Source organism: Eulemur rufifrons, chromosome 6 (genome assembly GCF_041146395.1).
Source record: "Eulemur rufifrons isolate Redbay chromosome 6, OSU_ERuf_1, whole genome shotgun sequence".
NCBI lineage: Eukaryota > Metazoa > Chordata > Mammalia > Primates > Lemuridae > Eulemur > Eulemur rufifrons.
Window position 1 is genome coordinate 40,574,034 of NC_090988.1, and position 18,898 is coordinate 40,592,931.

Genomic DNA, 18,898 nt, shown 5'->3' on the forward strand with positions numbered 1-18,898 from the left:
GTGCCTGCGGGGTGCCCCAGGGCCCTATCCTCCTGTTCTTCCCCATGTGTAGAGGCCTCCTCTGGTCTTGTCAAATGTATCACCATCACCTTCTTTTTTACACTGAGTGTCCCGCGTTGCTTCTCTGTGATTTCACTGTGTGCCTTCCAAGAAGAGCTATCTGTAGGTAGGCATCTGCCTGCAATCTATACTTCTTTCCTTGAAAGCAGCATGCTTGCAGGCTGCTTCTAGTCCACCATCTTTTAAAAACTAGCTGATTTCTTTACTCTGAATTTCACTAGGTTGAAATCAAGCTGTACACCAGCTAGGCTTTCATTAGTGGGCTCTGGGAAGAAGCAGCATCTAAGATTACTTGGGTTGTTGGCAGAGGACACTTCCTTGCAAATGTAGGACTGAGATTTTCATTTTCTTGCTGGCTGTTGACTGGGGCCACCCTTAACTCCAGACACCTCTCATCAGTACTGACACATGGGCCCCTACCTGTCAGAGTCAGCAAATGAATCCTTCTCATGCTTGGATCTCTCTGACATCTCTTGCTGCCCAATTTCTCTTCCCTCCAGCAGGAGAAAGTTCTCTGCTTTTAAATGCTCATGTGATTAGATTGAACCCACTTGGGTAATTCAGGATACCATCCTTGTTTTAAGTTCCATAATCTTAATCACATCTACAAAGGCCCTATTAATAAATAATGCAACATACTCACAGGTTCCAGAAATTAAGGCTTGGACATTTGTGTGTGGGCTTTCTGCCTACCATACTCATTTCTTTGATCTTTCAAAATAATCACACTATGAGTATACTAACTTAATAGTGGTTCAGTCTAATTAAAGAAGCATGAATGAATAGAAAACTGTTGTTTTTTCATTGAGAGAGTTGGGATGAAAGATGGAGAATGGGTAAGGATGGAGTAGTTATCTTCTTTATTTCTCCTTGTTCTCTCTCATTTGTTTTTCTTTTCTTTTTTTCATTTTCTGGGAAAGAGTGAAGGACAAAGATTAAGAAATGTAGAACATAAAACTTGAATTTCTAGAAAATTTTTTTCTTTTGATTTCTTTCCTCCCCTCCCCTTCCTTTCTCTTCTCTGCTTCTTTTTTTTTATCTTTTCTTCTTTCCTTTATCATTTTTTAATTTCTTGTAGATTTTTTTGCTACTTCTTTCCTTCCTCCTTTTTTCTCCTCCTTCCTCTCTCTCCCTTTCTCTCTCATTCTCTTTCTCTTCTTTCTTGTTTTCTTTTTTTTTCTTTCTCAAAAGTAGTAGAATAGAACAGAACTTACTAAGGATAGCATTCATTCAATAGAAACCTTCTTGGGGGCATTTTATTATACAAGTAGTTATGGTTGAATTTCCTCAGAAGATGGTATTATTTTCTTTTTTTGTAGATGAGTAAAGCAAAGATCAGAAAATTCAAATAATTTTTACATAGCTTGAAAGAGATAATAGAAGGATTTTAGCTCTGTTCAATTTGACTTTAAGGCCTGTGACTTATGAAATGTTCTCTGATGAGAAACTTCCCTTCATTTCACTTTCTCTTGCCCCATGATCTTTATATTGGATTGAAATATTTTCTTTCTAGCATAAGATTCAGTCTTTACAAAATCTATTAATATAAACACTTAATGTGTTTATGTATCAAACTATATTCTGAATTTTTAAATTTATTGTTTATTTTTATTCATTCATTCATTTATTCACTTAAGATTTATTGAGTGCCATTTTGCTGGATAGATTTGCATACAAATTCTGGGAATAAGAATTATGGAATTAGGATTTTTTTTGAAGCATCTGCTTTTTGTAAAAGATGTACTTTTTTCACTTTATCCACATCTGTAATACTGTATTTCATGTGGGTAGAGAGACTTAATCTTCTTGATCATAGTGGGGACTTTCAGAGACCACTTCATAATGCTTTCCCATGATACTGTGAGTTGACCATTTTAAAATTATTGGTGGATATAAAAGCTTCATGAATAAAATGAGCATGAAGACTGAAGATATTTGAAACAAGTTTAGAGTTGAACCAAATCAATGCCTATCAAAACATGTACAAATGTTTAAAGGTTCAGTTCAATTCAATAAACATTTACTGAATACTGCCATTGTGTTAGGGTGGAGGATACAAATCTGTGAAGATCAGGACCCTGCCTTTGAGAAACTTTTCCCTTGGCTGTGAAGAAAGAGTAGAAATGAATAAGCCAGATCCAAAAATTGAGAAGCAGATACAAGGAGAAATGAGGTACCTTTGGGATTTCTGCCTCTCTAGTGACTAGCCTTGTGGGAATATCTGAGAATCAAGGCAATGCATAAGAAGCTCAGAGAAGTTTGATGTCTAATCAGACAAACACATTTAAGAATATACCAACTGAAGAAGAAATGGTGCTTGCTGGAGACATAGAAGTAGCTCATAATCAAGGAATAAAGTAAAGCAATCAGGCCTGGTGGGAGATGAAACCCAAGAGCCTGGTGTACCTAACATTCTCTACTGGCAAGTAAGCCATAATGTATGTGGCCCCTGGAAGCTATTGGAGCAGGCTTTCCTTACCTTTCAATTTAATATTCTTTCCACATTCTTCAGTGTCAATTGTTTTGCCTTGGTTTTAACCCCGAGATAAAAAGAGTCATATAGTTTAGGGTACAGAATATCTCTCCTACTTTGTGTGACCTTTGGCAAGGTATTCAGCTTCTCAGATCCATATACAACTCATCTGTAAAATGGGTATAATAGGTTTTACCTTGTAAGGTTTTTGAAAGGATTTTCTGTGATTCATTAGAGGCACTTAGCCTAATGCATGTTCTGTATTAGATGATAAGGAAATGGTAAATGCTCTATTCATTGTACCTTACTATGTCAACTTTCCACAGATGAGTTCTTATTTTTGATTTGTTTTTCATTCATGCCTATTTAGAATATTTGCTTTTGGTTTTTTAATTTGTTTTTGTTGACTAATTTTCAAATATAAATTTGGCCAGTAAGTTTGGAAATATGCAATTGCATTTACTTATTATAATTTAATCATTATTGTTTGATAACTTATAAACAGCACAGTTTAGCTGAATAGTGTAAGATATTGGTTCTCAACCAGGTTGCATGCTAGAATCATTTGGGAAACTTTCAGAAATGTTGGTATCCAGGTACTACCCTAAGCCATTGAATTCAAAATTTCTGATAATGGATCTAATTATTATTTTGTAATAGCTTTTCATCTCTGAAGTGGCAATAATAATATCTATTCAGCCTATCTAACAAAGTTGGTCTGAGGATTACATAAAAATATATATTCAAAAGCAATTGATGAAGTGAGAATTGAAATAAAAATGTAAGTTGATATTAAAGCGTTTTAGAACTACTCTGCTTTTGAGGGGTTTACCATTTACTTAGAGAAACAGGACAAAACATAAAAAGTTCAAGGTAACATGTCACATACTAAATGGAAGTAGCAGAAAATAAATGTGCTGGGAATCCCATCCCAGCTACACTGGGTAGGCAATCCTTAATGACTATATAGCTGTGACCTTCTCTAGCACTTACTAATTATTTATACCTCAGGTTTAATGATCAAAGAACAAAAGTGATAACCTTATTGGGGGTTGAGAGGGGTATTAGGAGGGAAGTCTTATCTAGGATGGTTGTCTAAAACTGCCCACCTCAAATGTTCATTCATCAAGTCATTTAACAAAATATTTATTGCCTTCTATATGCCCTCTGGGCTTTTTCTTTTTTTAAAGCCACTTTGAAGAGGCAGTATAAAGTAGTGGTTAATAACATAGATGCTTGAGCCAGAATGTCTAGGTTTAAATTCTGACTCCACAACTTTTTGGTTGTTTTATGTTGAGTAAATTCTTAAATTTACTATGACTCAATATTCTCTCTTTATATAAGAAGGATGATAATATTAATAATATTAATTCCCACAGTTGTCAAAAGAGGTTTAAGTATGTTAGTAAATGTAAAGTGCTCTGAACTGTGCATGGCCATAATAAGAGATGTGTGTTTTTTAACATCTTTGCATTATATTCTGTGATATTCTTCATTTGTTTTAATATGAAGACAATGTTTTAAATTAGCTATCACCATATGAAAATAGTGTTCAAACAAGCCAGATATCTCTTTCTTCCAAGACATACTCAAATATGTGAACGTCAGTTTTCCAAGGTACCATCTTATTTGAGATTGGTAGTTTGCAACAACGTGGATGATCCTAGACAATGTTATGCTAAGTGAAATAAGCCAGTTATGTTTGTTTATCTATTGCACAAAATGGTGACTGTAGTTATTTATTAATAATAATGTATATTTCAAAATGGCTAAAAGAGTAGATTTTAAATGTTCTTTCCACAGAGAAATGATTTTTGGGTGATGAGTATTAATTAGCCTGATTCGATCATTCCACAATGCATAGGATATGTGTATATCAAAACAGTATATTATGGCCGGGCGCGGTGGCTCACGCCTGTAATCCTAGCACTCTGGGAGGCCGAGGTGGGCGGATCGTTTGAGCTCAGGAGTTCGAGACCAGCCTGAGCAAGAGCGAGACCCCATCTCTACTAAAAATAGAAAGAAATTATATGGACAGCTAAAAATATATATAGAAAAAATTAGCCGGGCATGGTGGCACATGCCTGTAGTCCCAGCTACTCGGGAGGCTGAGACAGGAGGATCGCTTGAGCTCAGGAGTTTGAGGTTGCTGTGAGCTAGGCTAACGCCACGGCACTCACTCTAGCCGGGGCAACAGAGTGAGACTTTGTCTCAAAAAAAAAAAAAAAAAAAAAACAGTATATTATACTCTATAAACATATACAATTATTCTTCAATTAAAATGAAACTTAAAAAGAAGATTGGAAGAAGTGTTAGAAGACATAATGAGGGAAGTGCAGAAAGCAATGAGAACATTTATACCAGTGAGATCTCCCCTAGTTTCGGGTCAGAGAACTCTGGAGTAAGTGCTCATGATGAGACCTGAAAGATGAATAGAGTTGGTGATGTGAAGAGCTTGGAGGCTGTGGCGTGTATGGGGGTGGGTTGTGTGGAGACTGAGAGTGTTCCAGAGAAAGAGAACACAAATGAAAAAGCTTTGTTTAAAACTCCGTGACCTTATCAGTGAACAAAAGATCCAACACCTCTTAAGTGTGGAGGTGCAGAATACACTGATATGTTCTAGGGCTCTTCACACCCACAACAGTGGGATGGGCACAGAATAAGAAATTGACCTTGCGCTGGAAGAATGTTCTCAGGTGACTGTAACACTAGCAGAAAGGGAGTATTTAGTTGTGTGGCAGTGCAGAGCAGAAAGAAACCAGTTTTTCTTAGGGAGGTTTTAGTGAGAGAAAGGGGAAGGTTTTTTAAAACTCTGGTTGGCAATTGCATGATTCTTTTTTTTTTTTTCCCTTCCATCCCATTTTATTATAATCCTGTCCTTATGTTCCAGAATGAATGGCTATTAAATACACAACCCAAAACACTCCTAAAATGATCTTGTTACCATTCAAGTCTCCCATTTCTTTCTCAGTATATTAAATCAGAAGGGGGAAAAAATCAATAGGTTTAGTTTACCCCAGGAAAAACACCTTTACAACAGGAAACTAAATGTGTCAGGAATCTGACCAAAAAGGAAAAACAGGTTGAGACTTGCAGTGTTGTAGGTCCAGGTCAGGGTTGTGTGTAGTTTCTTTTGTCCTTAACTGTGTGTTGACACCTGCCTTATTTGTTCAGCTAGGATTGTGTCTAAGCAGAGCCTCTGCATCTGTTCTTAACCTCAACTGCAGCCTTATCCTTTTCCCCATGTGTCGAACACTCCTGGCTTACTTGCGAGGATCCCAGAAGGTAAGAAAAAAAAAAATCCTACTTATAGATTCTGGCATATAAATCAAGTGTAACAGTTACACATTAGTTCTGCTTAGTTTTCATGGTCTGACTTTTGGCTAGAATGATTTCTTCAAAGATGATGGCAAAGGCCATGTCACCTGTCAAGATGATTAGTGAGCTATTCTGCAACAGTAGATAAGGGCAGAGAATAATAGAAATACTAACAACAGTGGTTTCAGGCACTGTGCTCAGCACTTCACCATATGTAATTGTGAATCCTCACAATGATTCTGCAATCATGAATTGTTGGTTCCATTTTACACATGAGGAACCTGAGGTATAGAGAGTTTCAGTTAACTTGTCCAAGATCATGGGCCTAGTGAATGGCAGAACTAAGATCAATCCCAGTTCTGAGAACTTTCCACTATACCATGCCTCATTGAGATCCTATATTTTCATTTAGCTAAATCCAGGTGAGCAAACTAGAACCTTGTAGCCTTTGAGCAAATACATGGAATGATTGCTGGTGTTGGTAATTTATCTCTGCTTAACACACATACCCATTTTGTATGAAATAGGCTTGAAAAAGATGCCTTGATTAAATAATGAGGTTTAGTGTTGTAAAATGAAGGAGATAAGAAAACAGAAAAACACTTAGTTGTTCTGTTAAAACTCAAGTAAAATTTTTTTGGTCTTCGATTATTTTTGTGTGAGAGTGTGTGTGCAGGCATGTTAATTTTCCACTAAGATACAGTGCTGAATAGATACTGATATTTTAAAAGGAGTTGTTAACTTGAGGTCACTTTGATGTTCTATGAATTTCATGTGTGCAGATTCACTTTAGTAAAACTTCTCAACTTTTTTATGTAATTTTATTTGGAAACTTTACTTTTAATGTGGTAATTTGTGAAAATAACTCTTTCTCTAGGTTGCCTACCATTGTAAAATGCTAGGTTTTGATCCCTGTAGCTGGCCCTTGGCTTGGTGTGAAGAAAGAGAAGATAAGTGGCAGGCAAAGAAAAGTTCTCCCTTAAGTCTCCCAGTATTTAATAATCTTTAAAGATTTGTTCCCAGTGTGAAACAGTGATTTAAAGATGCTTGACATTTTATTTTGTTGTAGGAGCATGCAGGCATTTAAAACTATAGACGAGATTGCTTCATTTAAAAATAATTGTATTTTTTTACTACAAAAGGAAATAATATATATTTTAAAATTCAAACATTCCAGAAATATGCAAAATGATCAAAATTTTCCCTAATCTTACTCTGCAAGAGTAACCAGTGATGACAATTTGGGGTAAATGCCTGCAGACAGTTACATATAATGCCATTAATGTCGAACAGTATAGGATCATAGAGGAGTTTATGTTTTGAAACTTTTTTTCAACTAACAATATATCTTGCACATCTTTCCATATCAACAATACAGCCTTCTCACATTCTCTTTAATGACTTGGGTGTTCCATTGACTAGATATATCATAATTCATCACACCAATTTTTTATTAATAGGCTTCTGCCATATTTCTAAAAGTTTAATCTTATGAACAATCCGATAGTGAAAAACTGTGTATGTATATCTTATTTGTTGCATCATTTTTAACATATTAAATCATTTTTATTTAGGTTCCAAGCAGAAGAACCAGAAGATTGTTGGATAAAAGCAGAACATTCCATATAACCTGTGGTGTTACTATCTGTATTTTCTCAGGTGATAAAGCCAAAAAATGTTAAATATATTGTTAGAAATACACATTTTATGAATGATTAAAGGTGTAATTTTATTGTCTTATACATTATCTGCTGTCACCAACTTGAGATTTTCTTACTAAGTAGCTTAGTGTTCTTTTCCATATGTTTAAAAAGGTTTGTCTGGGAAGACTACAGAAAATGGGTATGTCTTATTGTTTTTTGCACTATTATATCCAAAAGTTTGCCCTCAAGCTGATAATGACTATTTCCTGAAAGTAAGTAATATCATTTAGAAAGATTGGAAGAAGCACACCGAAAGCTTTCAAGCTCTGAAAGTAATGCTATGATACGAGTTTAAATGCATGAAAAACAGAATGTAAAATGTTCATTCATAAAAATATGATTCTATTCCAAAAATTATATTTGATAAATGTTTCTTTGATATTAATGCTTGGTTAGAGGAAAAAATGTCAAAATTTGTGAATTATATCCTGCTCTTTTCTCAGTTAAAGAATGAAGTGAGAATCTGACTGTTACTAAGAGTCATTTTAAAATACATTTTTCCTGAAAAGTATATGATACTTTTCAAATGTTTGGAACAGAATGTAATAAAAATAGTGGTTAAGTATATGGACCCTGGAGACAGATTGCATAGACTCTGTCTCCAGCTACCCTTCTGCTTTACTGTGTAACGTCACCTCTCTGATCTTCAGTTGGTTGTTTTTTTTAACTGTAAAATGGATTGACAGTAGTACCCATCTCATAGTTTTAAGGCCAAAATAAGAAAATGAATATGAAGCTCTTAGGATAGAATTATTTATTATAATTTACAATCTCAGGGGTTAATTATCCTAGTGGCATAGCACCTGACATTTTCACCTGGCCATAATTTGATATGACATAGCTGTTTTGATACCAAGGTCATTTTGACTGGACTTTTATATATGGCCATTTGACTCAGGAATATTTCAGTATGGCTATTGCCAAGAAATCATTAAACTTTCATCTTTATGAAAATTTCCAAGCATTGTTGAAATAGACATCTTCACTGTTTCATCTCTGAACATCTTTCCGTTGGTAGTCTCCATCCCCAGAGGTGAGAGGCTCAGAGATGGGATTAGGACTCTAGTGAGCATCAGGACTGAGGGTGTGGTATTAGGGATAGATTAGGGGTAAGGAGGGTGAAAGGTCAGAAATGGAAGAGGATCAGGAAACTTTGGCATATTCATTAGTCAATTTTTTTCTAAATAATAGTCATGTCCCAATATTCTGGTTCAGTTGGAAAACAACTAAGAGACCAAGAATGTATAGTATTGCCGTGAATGGGCTTGTGTTCCAGAGGGTTTGCATTCTGCCACTCACTAGAGGTCTGACTGCGACTGAGTTACCTTTTTTACCTTTGTTTTTTTATCTGTAAAATAGAGATGATTCTATCTACCCATTGTTTTGTTGTGAGAATTAAATGAGAAAATCTACGCAAAATACTTGGTGTAGCTTCTTCTCTGCTGCCTAAAATTAGAAGCCCTGAATTCTTTTGACCTAAAAGGCCCTTTAAAGAAGGTGAATATATCCCTTAATGATGCATTCCTCATAGGTGTTATCTACAATTTTTTTTTTAGGGGAATTCAAGAATAATAACAATCTTCTAAGGATTCCTTTGTATTTTGGAATCATGAAGTATGTAGTTAACATAAAAGCTTTTAATTTAAAATGAAGCGATTTTTTATTGTGGATTTTGTTATTGATGAAGCTATGTAACACAAGCAGTTTTGCTTAAATAATGTTGGATACCTGTGCCATAGTTGAGTCACACCTAAACACCTTTTGTTTGACTTGTTTGGAATCCTGTCCTTGCTTGTTAATTAACCCACTTATAGCTTCCTGTCCATTTTTTTCTCTTAAAAATACATTTTTTAAATACTTTATTTTTTTAGAGCATATTTAGGTTCACAGCAAAATTGAGAGGAAGGTACAGAGATTTCCCGTATACTCCTCATCTTCACACATGCATAGCCTTTCCCATTATCAGCATACCCCACAGGAGTGATACAATTTTTTTACAGTTGATGAACCTACGTTGATGGACACATCATTATCACCTAAAGTCCATACTTTACATTAGGGTTCACTCTTGATGTTGTACATTCTATGGGTTCGATAAATGTGTAATGACATATATATTAGCCATTATAGTATCATATGAAATAGTTTCATTGCTCTAACAATCCTCTGTGCTCTACCTATTCATCCCTCCCTCCCTGGTAACCCCTGACAACCCCTGAATTTTTACTGTCTCCATAGTTCTGCCTTTTTCAGGATGTCTTATAGTTGAAATCATACAGTATGTAGCTTTTACAATAAAAAAGTGACTTTTTTCACTTAGTAATGTGAATTTAAAATTCCTCCATGTCTTTTTACAGCTTAGTAGCTCATTTCTTTTTAGTGCTGAATAATATTCCGCTGTCTGGATATACCATAATTTATTTATCCATTCACCTTCTGAAGGACATCTTGGTTGCTTCCATGTTGTGGCAATTATGAATAAAGCTGCTATAAATATTCATGTGCATGTTTTTGTGTGGGAATAAGTTTTCCACTCCTTTGAGTAAATACTAAGGAGTATGATTGCCAGATCATATGATAAGAGTATGTTTTGTTTTGTAAGAAACCACCAAACTCTCTTCCAAAGTGGCTGTACCATTTTGCATTCCCACCACCAATGAATTAGAGTTCCTGTTGCTCCATATCTTCACCAGCATTTTGTGTTGTCAGTGCTCTAGATTTTGGCCGTTCTAATAGTTATGTAATGCTATTTTATTGTCATTTTAATTTGCATTTCCCCGATGATATATGATGTGGAGCATCTTTTCATATGCTTATCTGACATCTATATGTATTCTTTGGTGAAGTGTCTGCTAAGGTCTTTGGCCTATTTTTTAATTCGGTTGTTTGTTTTCTTATTATTGAGTTTTAAGTGTTCTTTGTATATTCTGGATAGCAATCCTTTAACAAATGTATCTTTTGCAAATATTTTCTCCCAGTCTAGCTTGTCTTTTCATTCTCTTGACAATGTCTTTTGCAAAGCAGAGGAGATATTTTTTAATTTTAATGAAGTCCAGTGTATGAGTTCTTTCTTTCATGGGTCATGTTTTTGGTGTTGTACCTAAAAAGTCATTGCCAAACTCAAGATCATCTAGACTTTTTGCTGTGTTTTCTTCTAGGAGTTTTATAGTTTTGAATTTTACATTCAGGTCTATAATCCATTTTAAGTGAATTATATTGAGATTCATTTTTTTCTTGTATATGAATGTTATGTTGTTCCAAGACTATTTGTTAAAAATAATTTTTTCTCCATTATTTTGCTTTTTGTCAAAGATCAGTTTGACTGTATTTATGCAGCTCTATTTCTGACATCTCTTTGCTGTTCCATTGATCTATTTGTCTTTTCTTTTACTAATACCACACTGTCTTGATTCCTCTAACTTTATAGTAAGTCTTGGACCTGTCTACCTTTCATGTAACCTTTTCCCCACCTTTAATTTGATTACCTGAAGGAGCTTATAAGTCTTTTAAATTACTTTTAGGATATTTAGCATTCTAGTCCTCTCCCACTTTCATTGGCTTTTGAACTACTTTCCTCTCTCCATCTCATATTCTAGATTGTAGGGGGTTGTAGAGTTTTCTAGATTCCAAGCCATGTCTTCTTTTGAATCACTGTACTTCCCATACATTGTTGTAAACAGTAATGGTTTACTAAGCAATTTCAAATCATTTATCTCATTAAGTCTTTCATTTCTGTCACCATCATTTTACAGAGAGGTAAACTGAGGCTCTGGAAGTCAAGCAATATGGCCAAGATCACAGGTTTTCCTGCGAGTTATCTCATGTTCTTATCTGACATCTGTATATCTTCTGTGAAGTAGCACACTACTACTTCACTCACACCTTATTCTGCCTATGAAGAAAGGTTGGGAAAGGAGGTGGGTGTAATGGGCCAGTGCTCAGATCACTTGCTCCTGCCTTCCCCAACTTCCTCAAGATAATTTTCTTTTTCCCTCACTGTGCCAAAATGAGTTTGTCTTCAAATCTCTAAGGAGCTCTGAGTCAGTTGAGCACTGTTTTTTACTGTGAATATTGTTTTCCTAGATTTTTGTCCCATGAAGTGATTCTCAACACGTTTGCTATTGGATTAGGACATTATTTTTAAAATTTGAGGAGTGTGAAAAATTTGAACTGGTTAGAAGCCTTTCCGTAGGGCTATATGTTAGGTTGTGGGGCAGTGAAGTATACAAGATTTATAGCAAGTTGGAAGCCATGGGAGAGGTGAAAGACATAGATTACCTAAAATATCAAGGAGCTGCTTAAGTAAATAAATAAGTACCCGTATTATCACACACACACACACACACACACACACACTTATGTAAATGTGTGCGTGGGTGGGTGGGTGTGTATTTTTTTCTTAACCCAACTTACTAGGGATATTTCATTCCAGCCTTTGAAAATTTGGTAAATTGTCTATACTCAAGTGTTTTTGTGTGTGTGTGTCTTTAAAACTTCAATTTTCAACTAATATTTCATTGTTCACATAAGCTGCCAATTTGATGGTGCATTTACTTAGAGAGAGGACCTGACTCCTGGCTGTAGAGCATATCTGAAAATCCCAATGACTTGTGCCTGGTGTGATCCTGTAGGTGTGCACGTGGCTGCCCATCTGGTGAATGCCCTCAACTTCTCAGTGAATTACAGTGAGGATTTCATTGAACTGAATGCAGCGAGATACCGAGATGAGGTGGGTGGTCTCTGTCTTTCCACTTTCCTTTCACTTGTGTGATGACTAATGAGGGTTTGTGATTTTCACAGAAAATTTGTACCTTGCTGCTCCTTTTGAGAGCTTTTAAAATGCAGTTGTCAAGTTGAGTTTTATTCCTTTTCAGGAGAAAATATAGGTAATTACGATTTCATAGTCTCTCCTGCTGAAAATGGGAGTTTGCAGAGTGTCTACATTTTATATTCTGCGTGTTCAGATGGTTGCCACTCAGGCCTACCTTCTGACTCCCAACAGCTTTTGTCTAATTCCTATCATCCAGCTGGGAGTGTCAACAGTGCCATTTCAGGGTAAAAATACTTTAATAACTTACGTACTGTGCTTGAGGAAAAGGGCAGAAAAGTAGATTGATTATTTGTGAATCCTGATAAATCAATTTATTTGACTTAAAAAATATTAGTGAGATTTCATGATTCATTCATTGTTTTTTTAAATCCTCAAAATAAGTGTCCCTTAGCTGAATCCTGTAGCAAGCAACACCTGACATGGTGCTTTTCTCCGTGTGAACCCACCCATGAAATGAACTTGTATGTGCAGGGTGCTGGGCCAGCACCTGATGGACAGCACATGCACGACCCTGGGTGGGTCTCGCTTGCTTGGTACTTTCACACTGTCCCCAGGCTGCCTTTGTTTCACAATGCCAAGATTGCATCAAACCCAAACTGCTCTGTGTCCCATTTAATCATAACCCCCCATTCTGCCCACTAAGTTTGGTAGTGACCGCATAGGATCCTTACCCATCTCCCCCAAGTCCATTCCCTCCCCGACACGTCACCAGAATTTTCTAGATTACTATTGCTGTGATCGTGTGCTTGGTTTCCTTCCTAAAACAAAACAAAGGGAAAAATAACAACAAACAAACACAAAACCAAAGTAGCAAGCAACCTTTGATAAATCCCTTGCTTCTACTGGTATTTTTAAAAAGACCAATATGAATTTACCCATCTCCTCCTCCCCTATTCCCACCTAATGGGTACAATGCACACTATCTGGGGGATGGGCACACTTGTGGCTTTAACTCAAAAGGTACAAGGGCAATTTATGTAACCAAACATTTGTACTCCCATAATATTCTGAAATTAAAAAAGAATATATGATTTAACTGGTCTGGGTTGAGGCCTAGACATTGATATTTTTTAAAAGTTCGCAAGGTTTATAGAGTGTACCCATATTGAGAACCACTGAAAAATCCAGCTCCTTAGCATGCCAGTAATAGCTCTTCTCAGGTAGTGACTTTGGACCCAGCCGCCACTTCTGCCTGTCTCCCACCCCCTCCCTGCATCCCTCTGTCATCCTGCTCTGCCCATATCACTAGGGTTACTCGTTTCCTGCTCCTGCTATTACAGTTTCCTTCTTTTCCTTCTTTGCTTTTTTTTTTTTTTTTTAGAATTCATATGTCTTCAATAACTATAATGTTTTTCTCATTCTAATGCAATATACTTTTGCTTAAGTTTCAATATCTTTCATCATTTTAGGGTTTTCAGGGATTAAATTTATTTTCTTTTAAGAGTGATACGTGCACCATATAAAATGTTTAAAAACTCTCAAGTAAATGAAGTTAAACGTGAACGCTTCTCCTCCAAAAGTAACCACAATTTATTTTATGTTTTCTTCTAAGCTGTTTTGAATAGTCTTTTATAATACTTTATTCCTCTGCAATTTACTTGTTTTCATAAATATACATATTGCTGTCTTGCTATGTCAGACTATATAGATCTATCTCAGTCTCTTCATGTGAATATGTCATAATTTATGTCTCATTCACAGACATTTAAGTTGATACCAAGTTTTCGTTATGAATCATACTCCAGTAAACTTACTTCTTTGTACACTTCTGCTGCACAGATTCATAGATACAGAATTTTGGCTAAAAGGTATGCACATTTTAAATTTTGATGGGCAGTGCCGAATTGCCTTTTAAAAAGGTTTCTCCAGTTTACACACTTGTACCAATAGTGTATCCGAATGCCTATTTCTACACTTCATCTCTGGTTTTGGTTTTGATTTTTTTTTTTTCTAATTGGATGGATGAAAATGGTAACTCATTGTTTTAAGTAATAGTTCCCCTTTCTTTACTTCTTCCCTTCCTTTTTTCCTCCCTTTGTGTTTTCTCTTATTCTTTCTTCCTCTTTTCTTTTAGTAAATAAGTATTTAGCATCCAGGAGGTATAAGACAATGTTCTAGATGTAGATGAAAATAAAAGTGTATGTATATAGACTTATATATAAATATATATTTAAATATTATATATACTCTGGTGTGTGTAGATATATATAATAAACAGATATGTTATTCTGTGAATTGCCTTTGAAAAAGATGGCGTTGTGCCATATACCCTGTTGTTCTTGATTTATGCTTTACCCTCCATATTCCATGTAGAATTATATATCATCAGTGTTTTATTTTTCAGTCAATTCTTTTTTCCTTTTTCTCAGGATCCTAGAAAACTTCTCTTCATGACTGGTAAGTTGTTATTCTTAGCCTTTTATTTAGATTCAGGAACATATTTGAAAATAAGCATTGTCAAATTGCATAACAATTAGATACATGTTAAAATATAACATGGAAAAGTTGCATATCAGAGCAATATTAGGAGATCAGGTATAAGGGTGCAATGAGTCCAGAGAAGAGGGACAAGGCAAATAGTTGGGGTTTGAATGAATGGAGAGTAAAAGTAAGCAAGCAGGTTTCTAGGTCACATGTTCTTCCAATGAAAAGACTGTCACCCCCTGCTTCTTTAGGGCCTGCTCTGTGCCTGCCGCTGTGGCAAGTGCTGTGGGAGACAGCACCGCATGTAGTGGGTTTCTGCCCTCCAGGTGCTGGAAAGAAACACCAAGCACTTTAGGTATCAGTGTAGTTCTTATAATTCATTAATTTAGTAGGACTTTTTGTGACCTTAAAACTATAAAAAAAAAAAGAGGAGGAACAGTCATTAAAGTGAGTTATTTTTCTTGAAATGTGTCTCCTATTTCACTTGTAATTTATTTTTCCTTCTCAAGCTTATTGTCCATGAAATCTCAGTCTAGACTATTAATTTGTTAAAGCTCCTTTGTACATCTCAAAATTTTCTCCTTGTGTTAGACAATTCTTACTAAAATCCTTCTCTTTCCCAACCTTACATTTATAAAGATGAATGGGGAAAGCTCTACTTTGGGAATTTTTGGCCACATATTTTAAGGATAAGGACGATTGGGTAGTTGAGATGATCTGTCCTGAATGTTTGGCTCTAATACCTTATTAAGGATCAGAATTGCACATGGGACTGAGGCACATTACCCTGTCACATGCATTGTTTTTCTTTTGAATCAATTTTATTATGAAAAGTGGTCATTCTGGAGCTTTCTCCCTCCATGTCACAACTATATATTTAGATTTATAAAATATGTTTTGGTTTTGCCTATAGGTTTATGATATTTGCCACTTGTAAAGTAGTTCACAATTTTCTCTTTAGGAACACAATTTAGCTTTGTTTACAACTTTGCTCATTGAAAACATGTTTTTTTTATTTAAGCCTCAAGAATTGGGATGAGAAATAGGAGGGGAAAAAAAGCATAAAAAACAAAACCTTATGTATGAATCAATGTATTTTTTTGTTCATATGAATTCATTTAAGAGAAATAAACAAGAACTCTGTTTTAATATTATTTTCTACAGCACAAAGTTTAACTGAAGCCTTGGAACATTTAAAATACTTTTAAAAGTTTAGTTTACAAAGACATAAAAAGATTTGTTATGTGACTAAAATATTACCTTAAGACATTTAGTATAATTAATACTTCTGTATAAGTAGGTGATCTCTCTACCTTGCATGAAATTCCACCATCCCATGTTCCTTCCCAGAGGTCCCCATGCGTGGTATTGGACTAAGTAGAGAAAATACTTAAATTGAATTTCTTGGCTCCATTGCAGAGAGTCTCTGGGAGAGACTTGGTAGTGTGTTTTACTAACCTTCTCAGGTACCTCCAGAGTTACTGTTCTACCCCTACTGAACATCTTGTCACACTCTTAAGCATACCTTCTCACTACTATCTGCCTTTTGCCTAAAATAGCCTCTCTTTTGTTCACTTGGCCTGTTCCTCCTTGACATTACAACTGACATGCTCCATCATATACAAACTCCTCCCTAATTCCAATAGGCAGAGTTGGTCTTTTCTTGGTCTGGATTCCTAAAGCTATATATGTTGTACAGTTAGCCTTCCATATCTGTAGGTTGTGGATCCAGAGATTTAACCAACCTTGGATGAAAAATATTAAAAAAAACCACAATAAAAATAACAATACAACAATAAAAAATACAAATAAAAAACAATGCAGCATAGCAATTAATTGCATAGCATTTAGATTACATTAGGTATTATAAGTAATCTAGAGATGATTTAAAGTATATGGGAGGATGTTTGTTGATTATATGCAAATACTGTGCCATTTTATATAAGGGACTTGAGCATCCTTGGATTTTGGTATTTGGAGGGGTCCTGGAACCAATCCCCTACAGACACCAAGGGAGGGCAATAAAAAAGTACTGTGTTGTGGAATAGTTTATTTCCTTACATATACTGTCTTTTCCACTTGTAGGTGGGCTTCTCTGGGGTGGGAAAGGGCTACCCCTGGGGTGTGCAGGGTTCCTGGTACAAATTTCTTGTAGTGCTTCTGTCCATATAAACAATTTAAGTCACCTCAGATCAGCAAGTGAACATCATTTTGTTGTTCCAGTCTCAAATAATTTCAGGAAAGAAATACTGGGCAGGAGTCGTCCACGTTTCAGATATTCAGCCCAGAACTGGGGCTCAGACACATGGCTCCCTACCTGCGAGTCTGAAGCTCACTGAATAGTAGCAAATGACAGAGCAAAGTGAAATCTAAGGATGGGAGTGAGATGAGAGATGCTATTTTCTACGAATGGACTTAATCCAGTTTTGTCTAGCTAATAACGACTAAAATTAGTCCACAGCCATCTTTGAATGCATGACACTTAGGGAAAATTAAGTTCCTAATGAAGGAAAGCATAAAGAATATTTTTATTAGGAAATTTATTGGATTTTAGTTTGTTTGATGTTACATAGAGTCTTCTATCTTTGTGTGTTTAAATTTGTTTCAGTGTAACCTAGTACTGAGTAATTAAGATTGTCTTGTAGAAAATAATGCCTTTGGCAATACAAATGACATAAAATATGGTAGCTAGACTTGCTACATTAGAAATGATAAAAACATTCCAATTAAGAATTTATAAAATAAGTTTAATACATTGAATTATCCATTCATTTGAAAATGCTTACTATATATCTCCAAATTTGGTAATACCTTATATGGTAAGAATAAAATGTACAATATCTAATTTTAATTAGAAAAAGCCTTCATAAACCAATATAATTATGTTTCCAATTATGTTAGAAAAATAGGAAAATGAATAGACAATGGTATATTTCTGATCACATGTTGGTATGATGAAAATGATCTCATATTCATCTAGAAATGGTGGAATAGTGCAATTATTCATTTTAAAGGCTACTACTTAATGAACCTAATATTCATAAATAAATTGCAGTAAGAGTAAACATATAAGCATGTATTTTCCCAAGGAAACAAGTATAGGTTTGGCTTCATACTTTAAGAGCTTCAACGAGTTCACAGGAACATCAGTGTACTTCACTTGGTCAAGGAACTTTGCCCAGTGAGATTAGACCATCCCAGTGATTTCCAGCCTATGTTTCCTGACTCGTGGAATGTATAGTAATAGAGGCTAATGTATTGAGACTGAGCTGAACTGTCATTCGAGGATAGGTTAGGGTGCCCTTTGATGTACCCCAAGAGTACTCAATGCTTAGCTCTCATACAGCACTTAATACCCTATGTTGCAATTGCCTGCTAAACCTTTCTGTTTCCCCCATGGGACTGGGATTTATTTTTTTTTAAAGCAGCATTTATTTTATTTCTACCACTTAACAGCACACTGTAAAGATGCCGCCAAGGGGTTCACTGAATGAATAAAAACCATTTGTTTAGCTCTTTTATTTTATGCGTAGACCTTCTCTATAACATCTCAGATAATACATTGGCCATCTCTGCTTGTTTGCTTCCAGTGACAGGAAATTGTGGCTTGTCAAGGTAGTGACCCCATTCCCTCCTTTTTTACCACTCTAATTACAATATTTCTTTTTTTCGTGTTCATTACTAATTGTCAGTTATTGTTCTTCATTGATCTGAAATCTATTACTTTATACATTATAAACTTTGGTCTTTTACACTTTTGAGAGATGAGAATGAAAAACAAATTCTTTAGATAAAAGAGATAACATCCTAAGTCTGAAGGAACATTAGAAATCACTGAATTTATTCTCTTTAGTTTACATATGAGATTCAGTGAGACGAGGGTTCTGTCAGGAACAGTAACAGTCCCATACTCCCAGATGATGGGTACCACTGCTTGGGTTGTCTGGGGCTTCTACTTTATCTTCAAATGACTGAAGTCAACTATTTTACCTCTTCTAAATTTTCCAGTCTGTTTCCATGTTCTGTTCTAAGAGGAGTTCTCTGGTCAAATAAGTTTGAGGAGATATTTAAGTTTAAACAGGTTTCTTG

General features: G+C 35.4%; 1 protein-coding gene across 1 annotated transcript in view; it reads left to right on the plus strand.

Moving 5' to 3' along the window:
* NOX4 (NADPH oxidase 4) overlaps positions 1-18,898 on the plus strand; it is a 144,564-nt gene that overhangs the window by 30,824 nt on the left and 94,842 nt on the right. The window contains exons 3-6 of the mRNA XM_069470482.1: positions 5,708-5,818; positions 7,426-7,510; positions 12,186-12,283; positions 14,755-14,782. Of these exons, the coding sequence (XP_069326583.1) occupies positions 5,708-5,818; positions 7,426-7,510; positions 12,186-12,283; positions 14,755-14,782 (322 nt within the window). The remainder of the gene's footprint in view (positions 1-5,707; positions 5,819-7,425; positions 7,511-12,185; positions 12,284-14,754; positions 14,783-18,898) is intronic.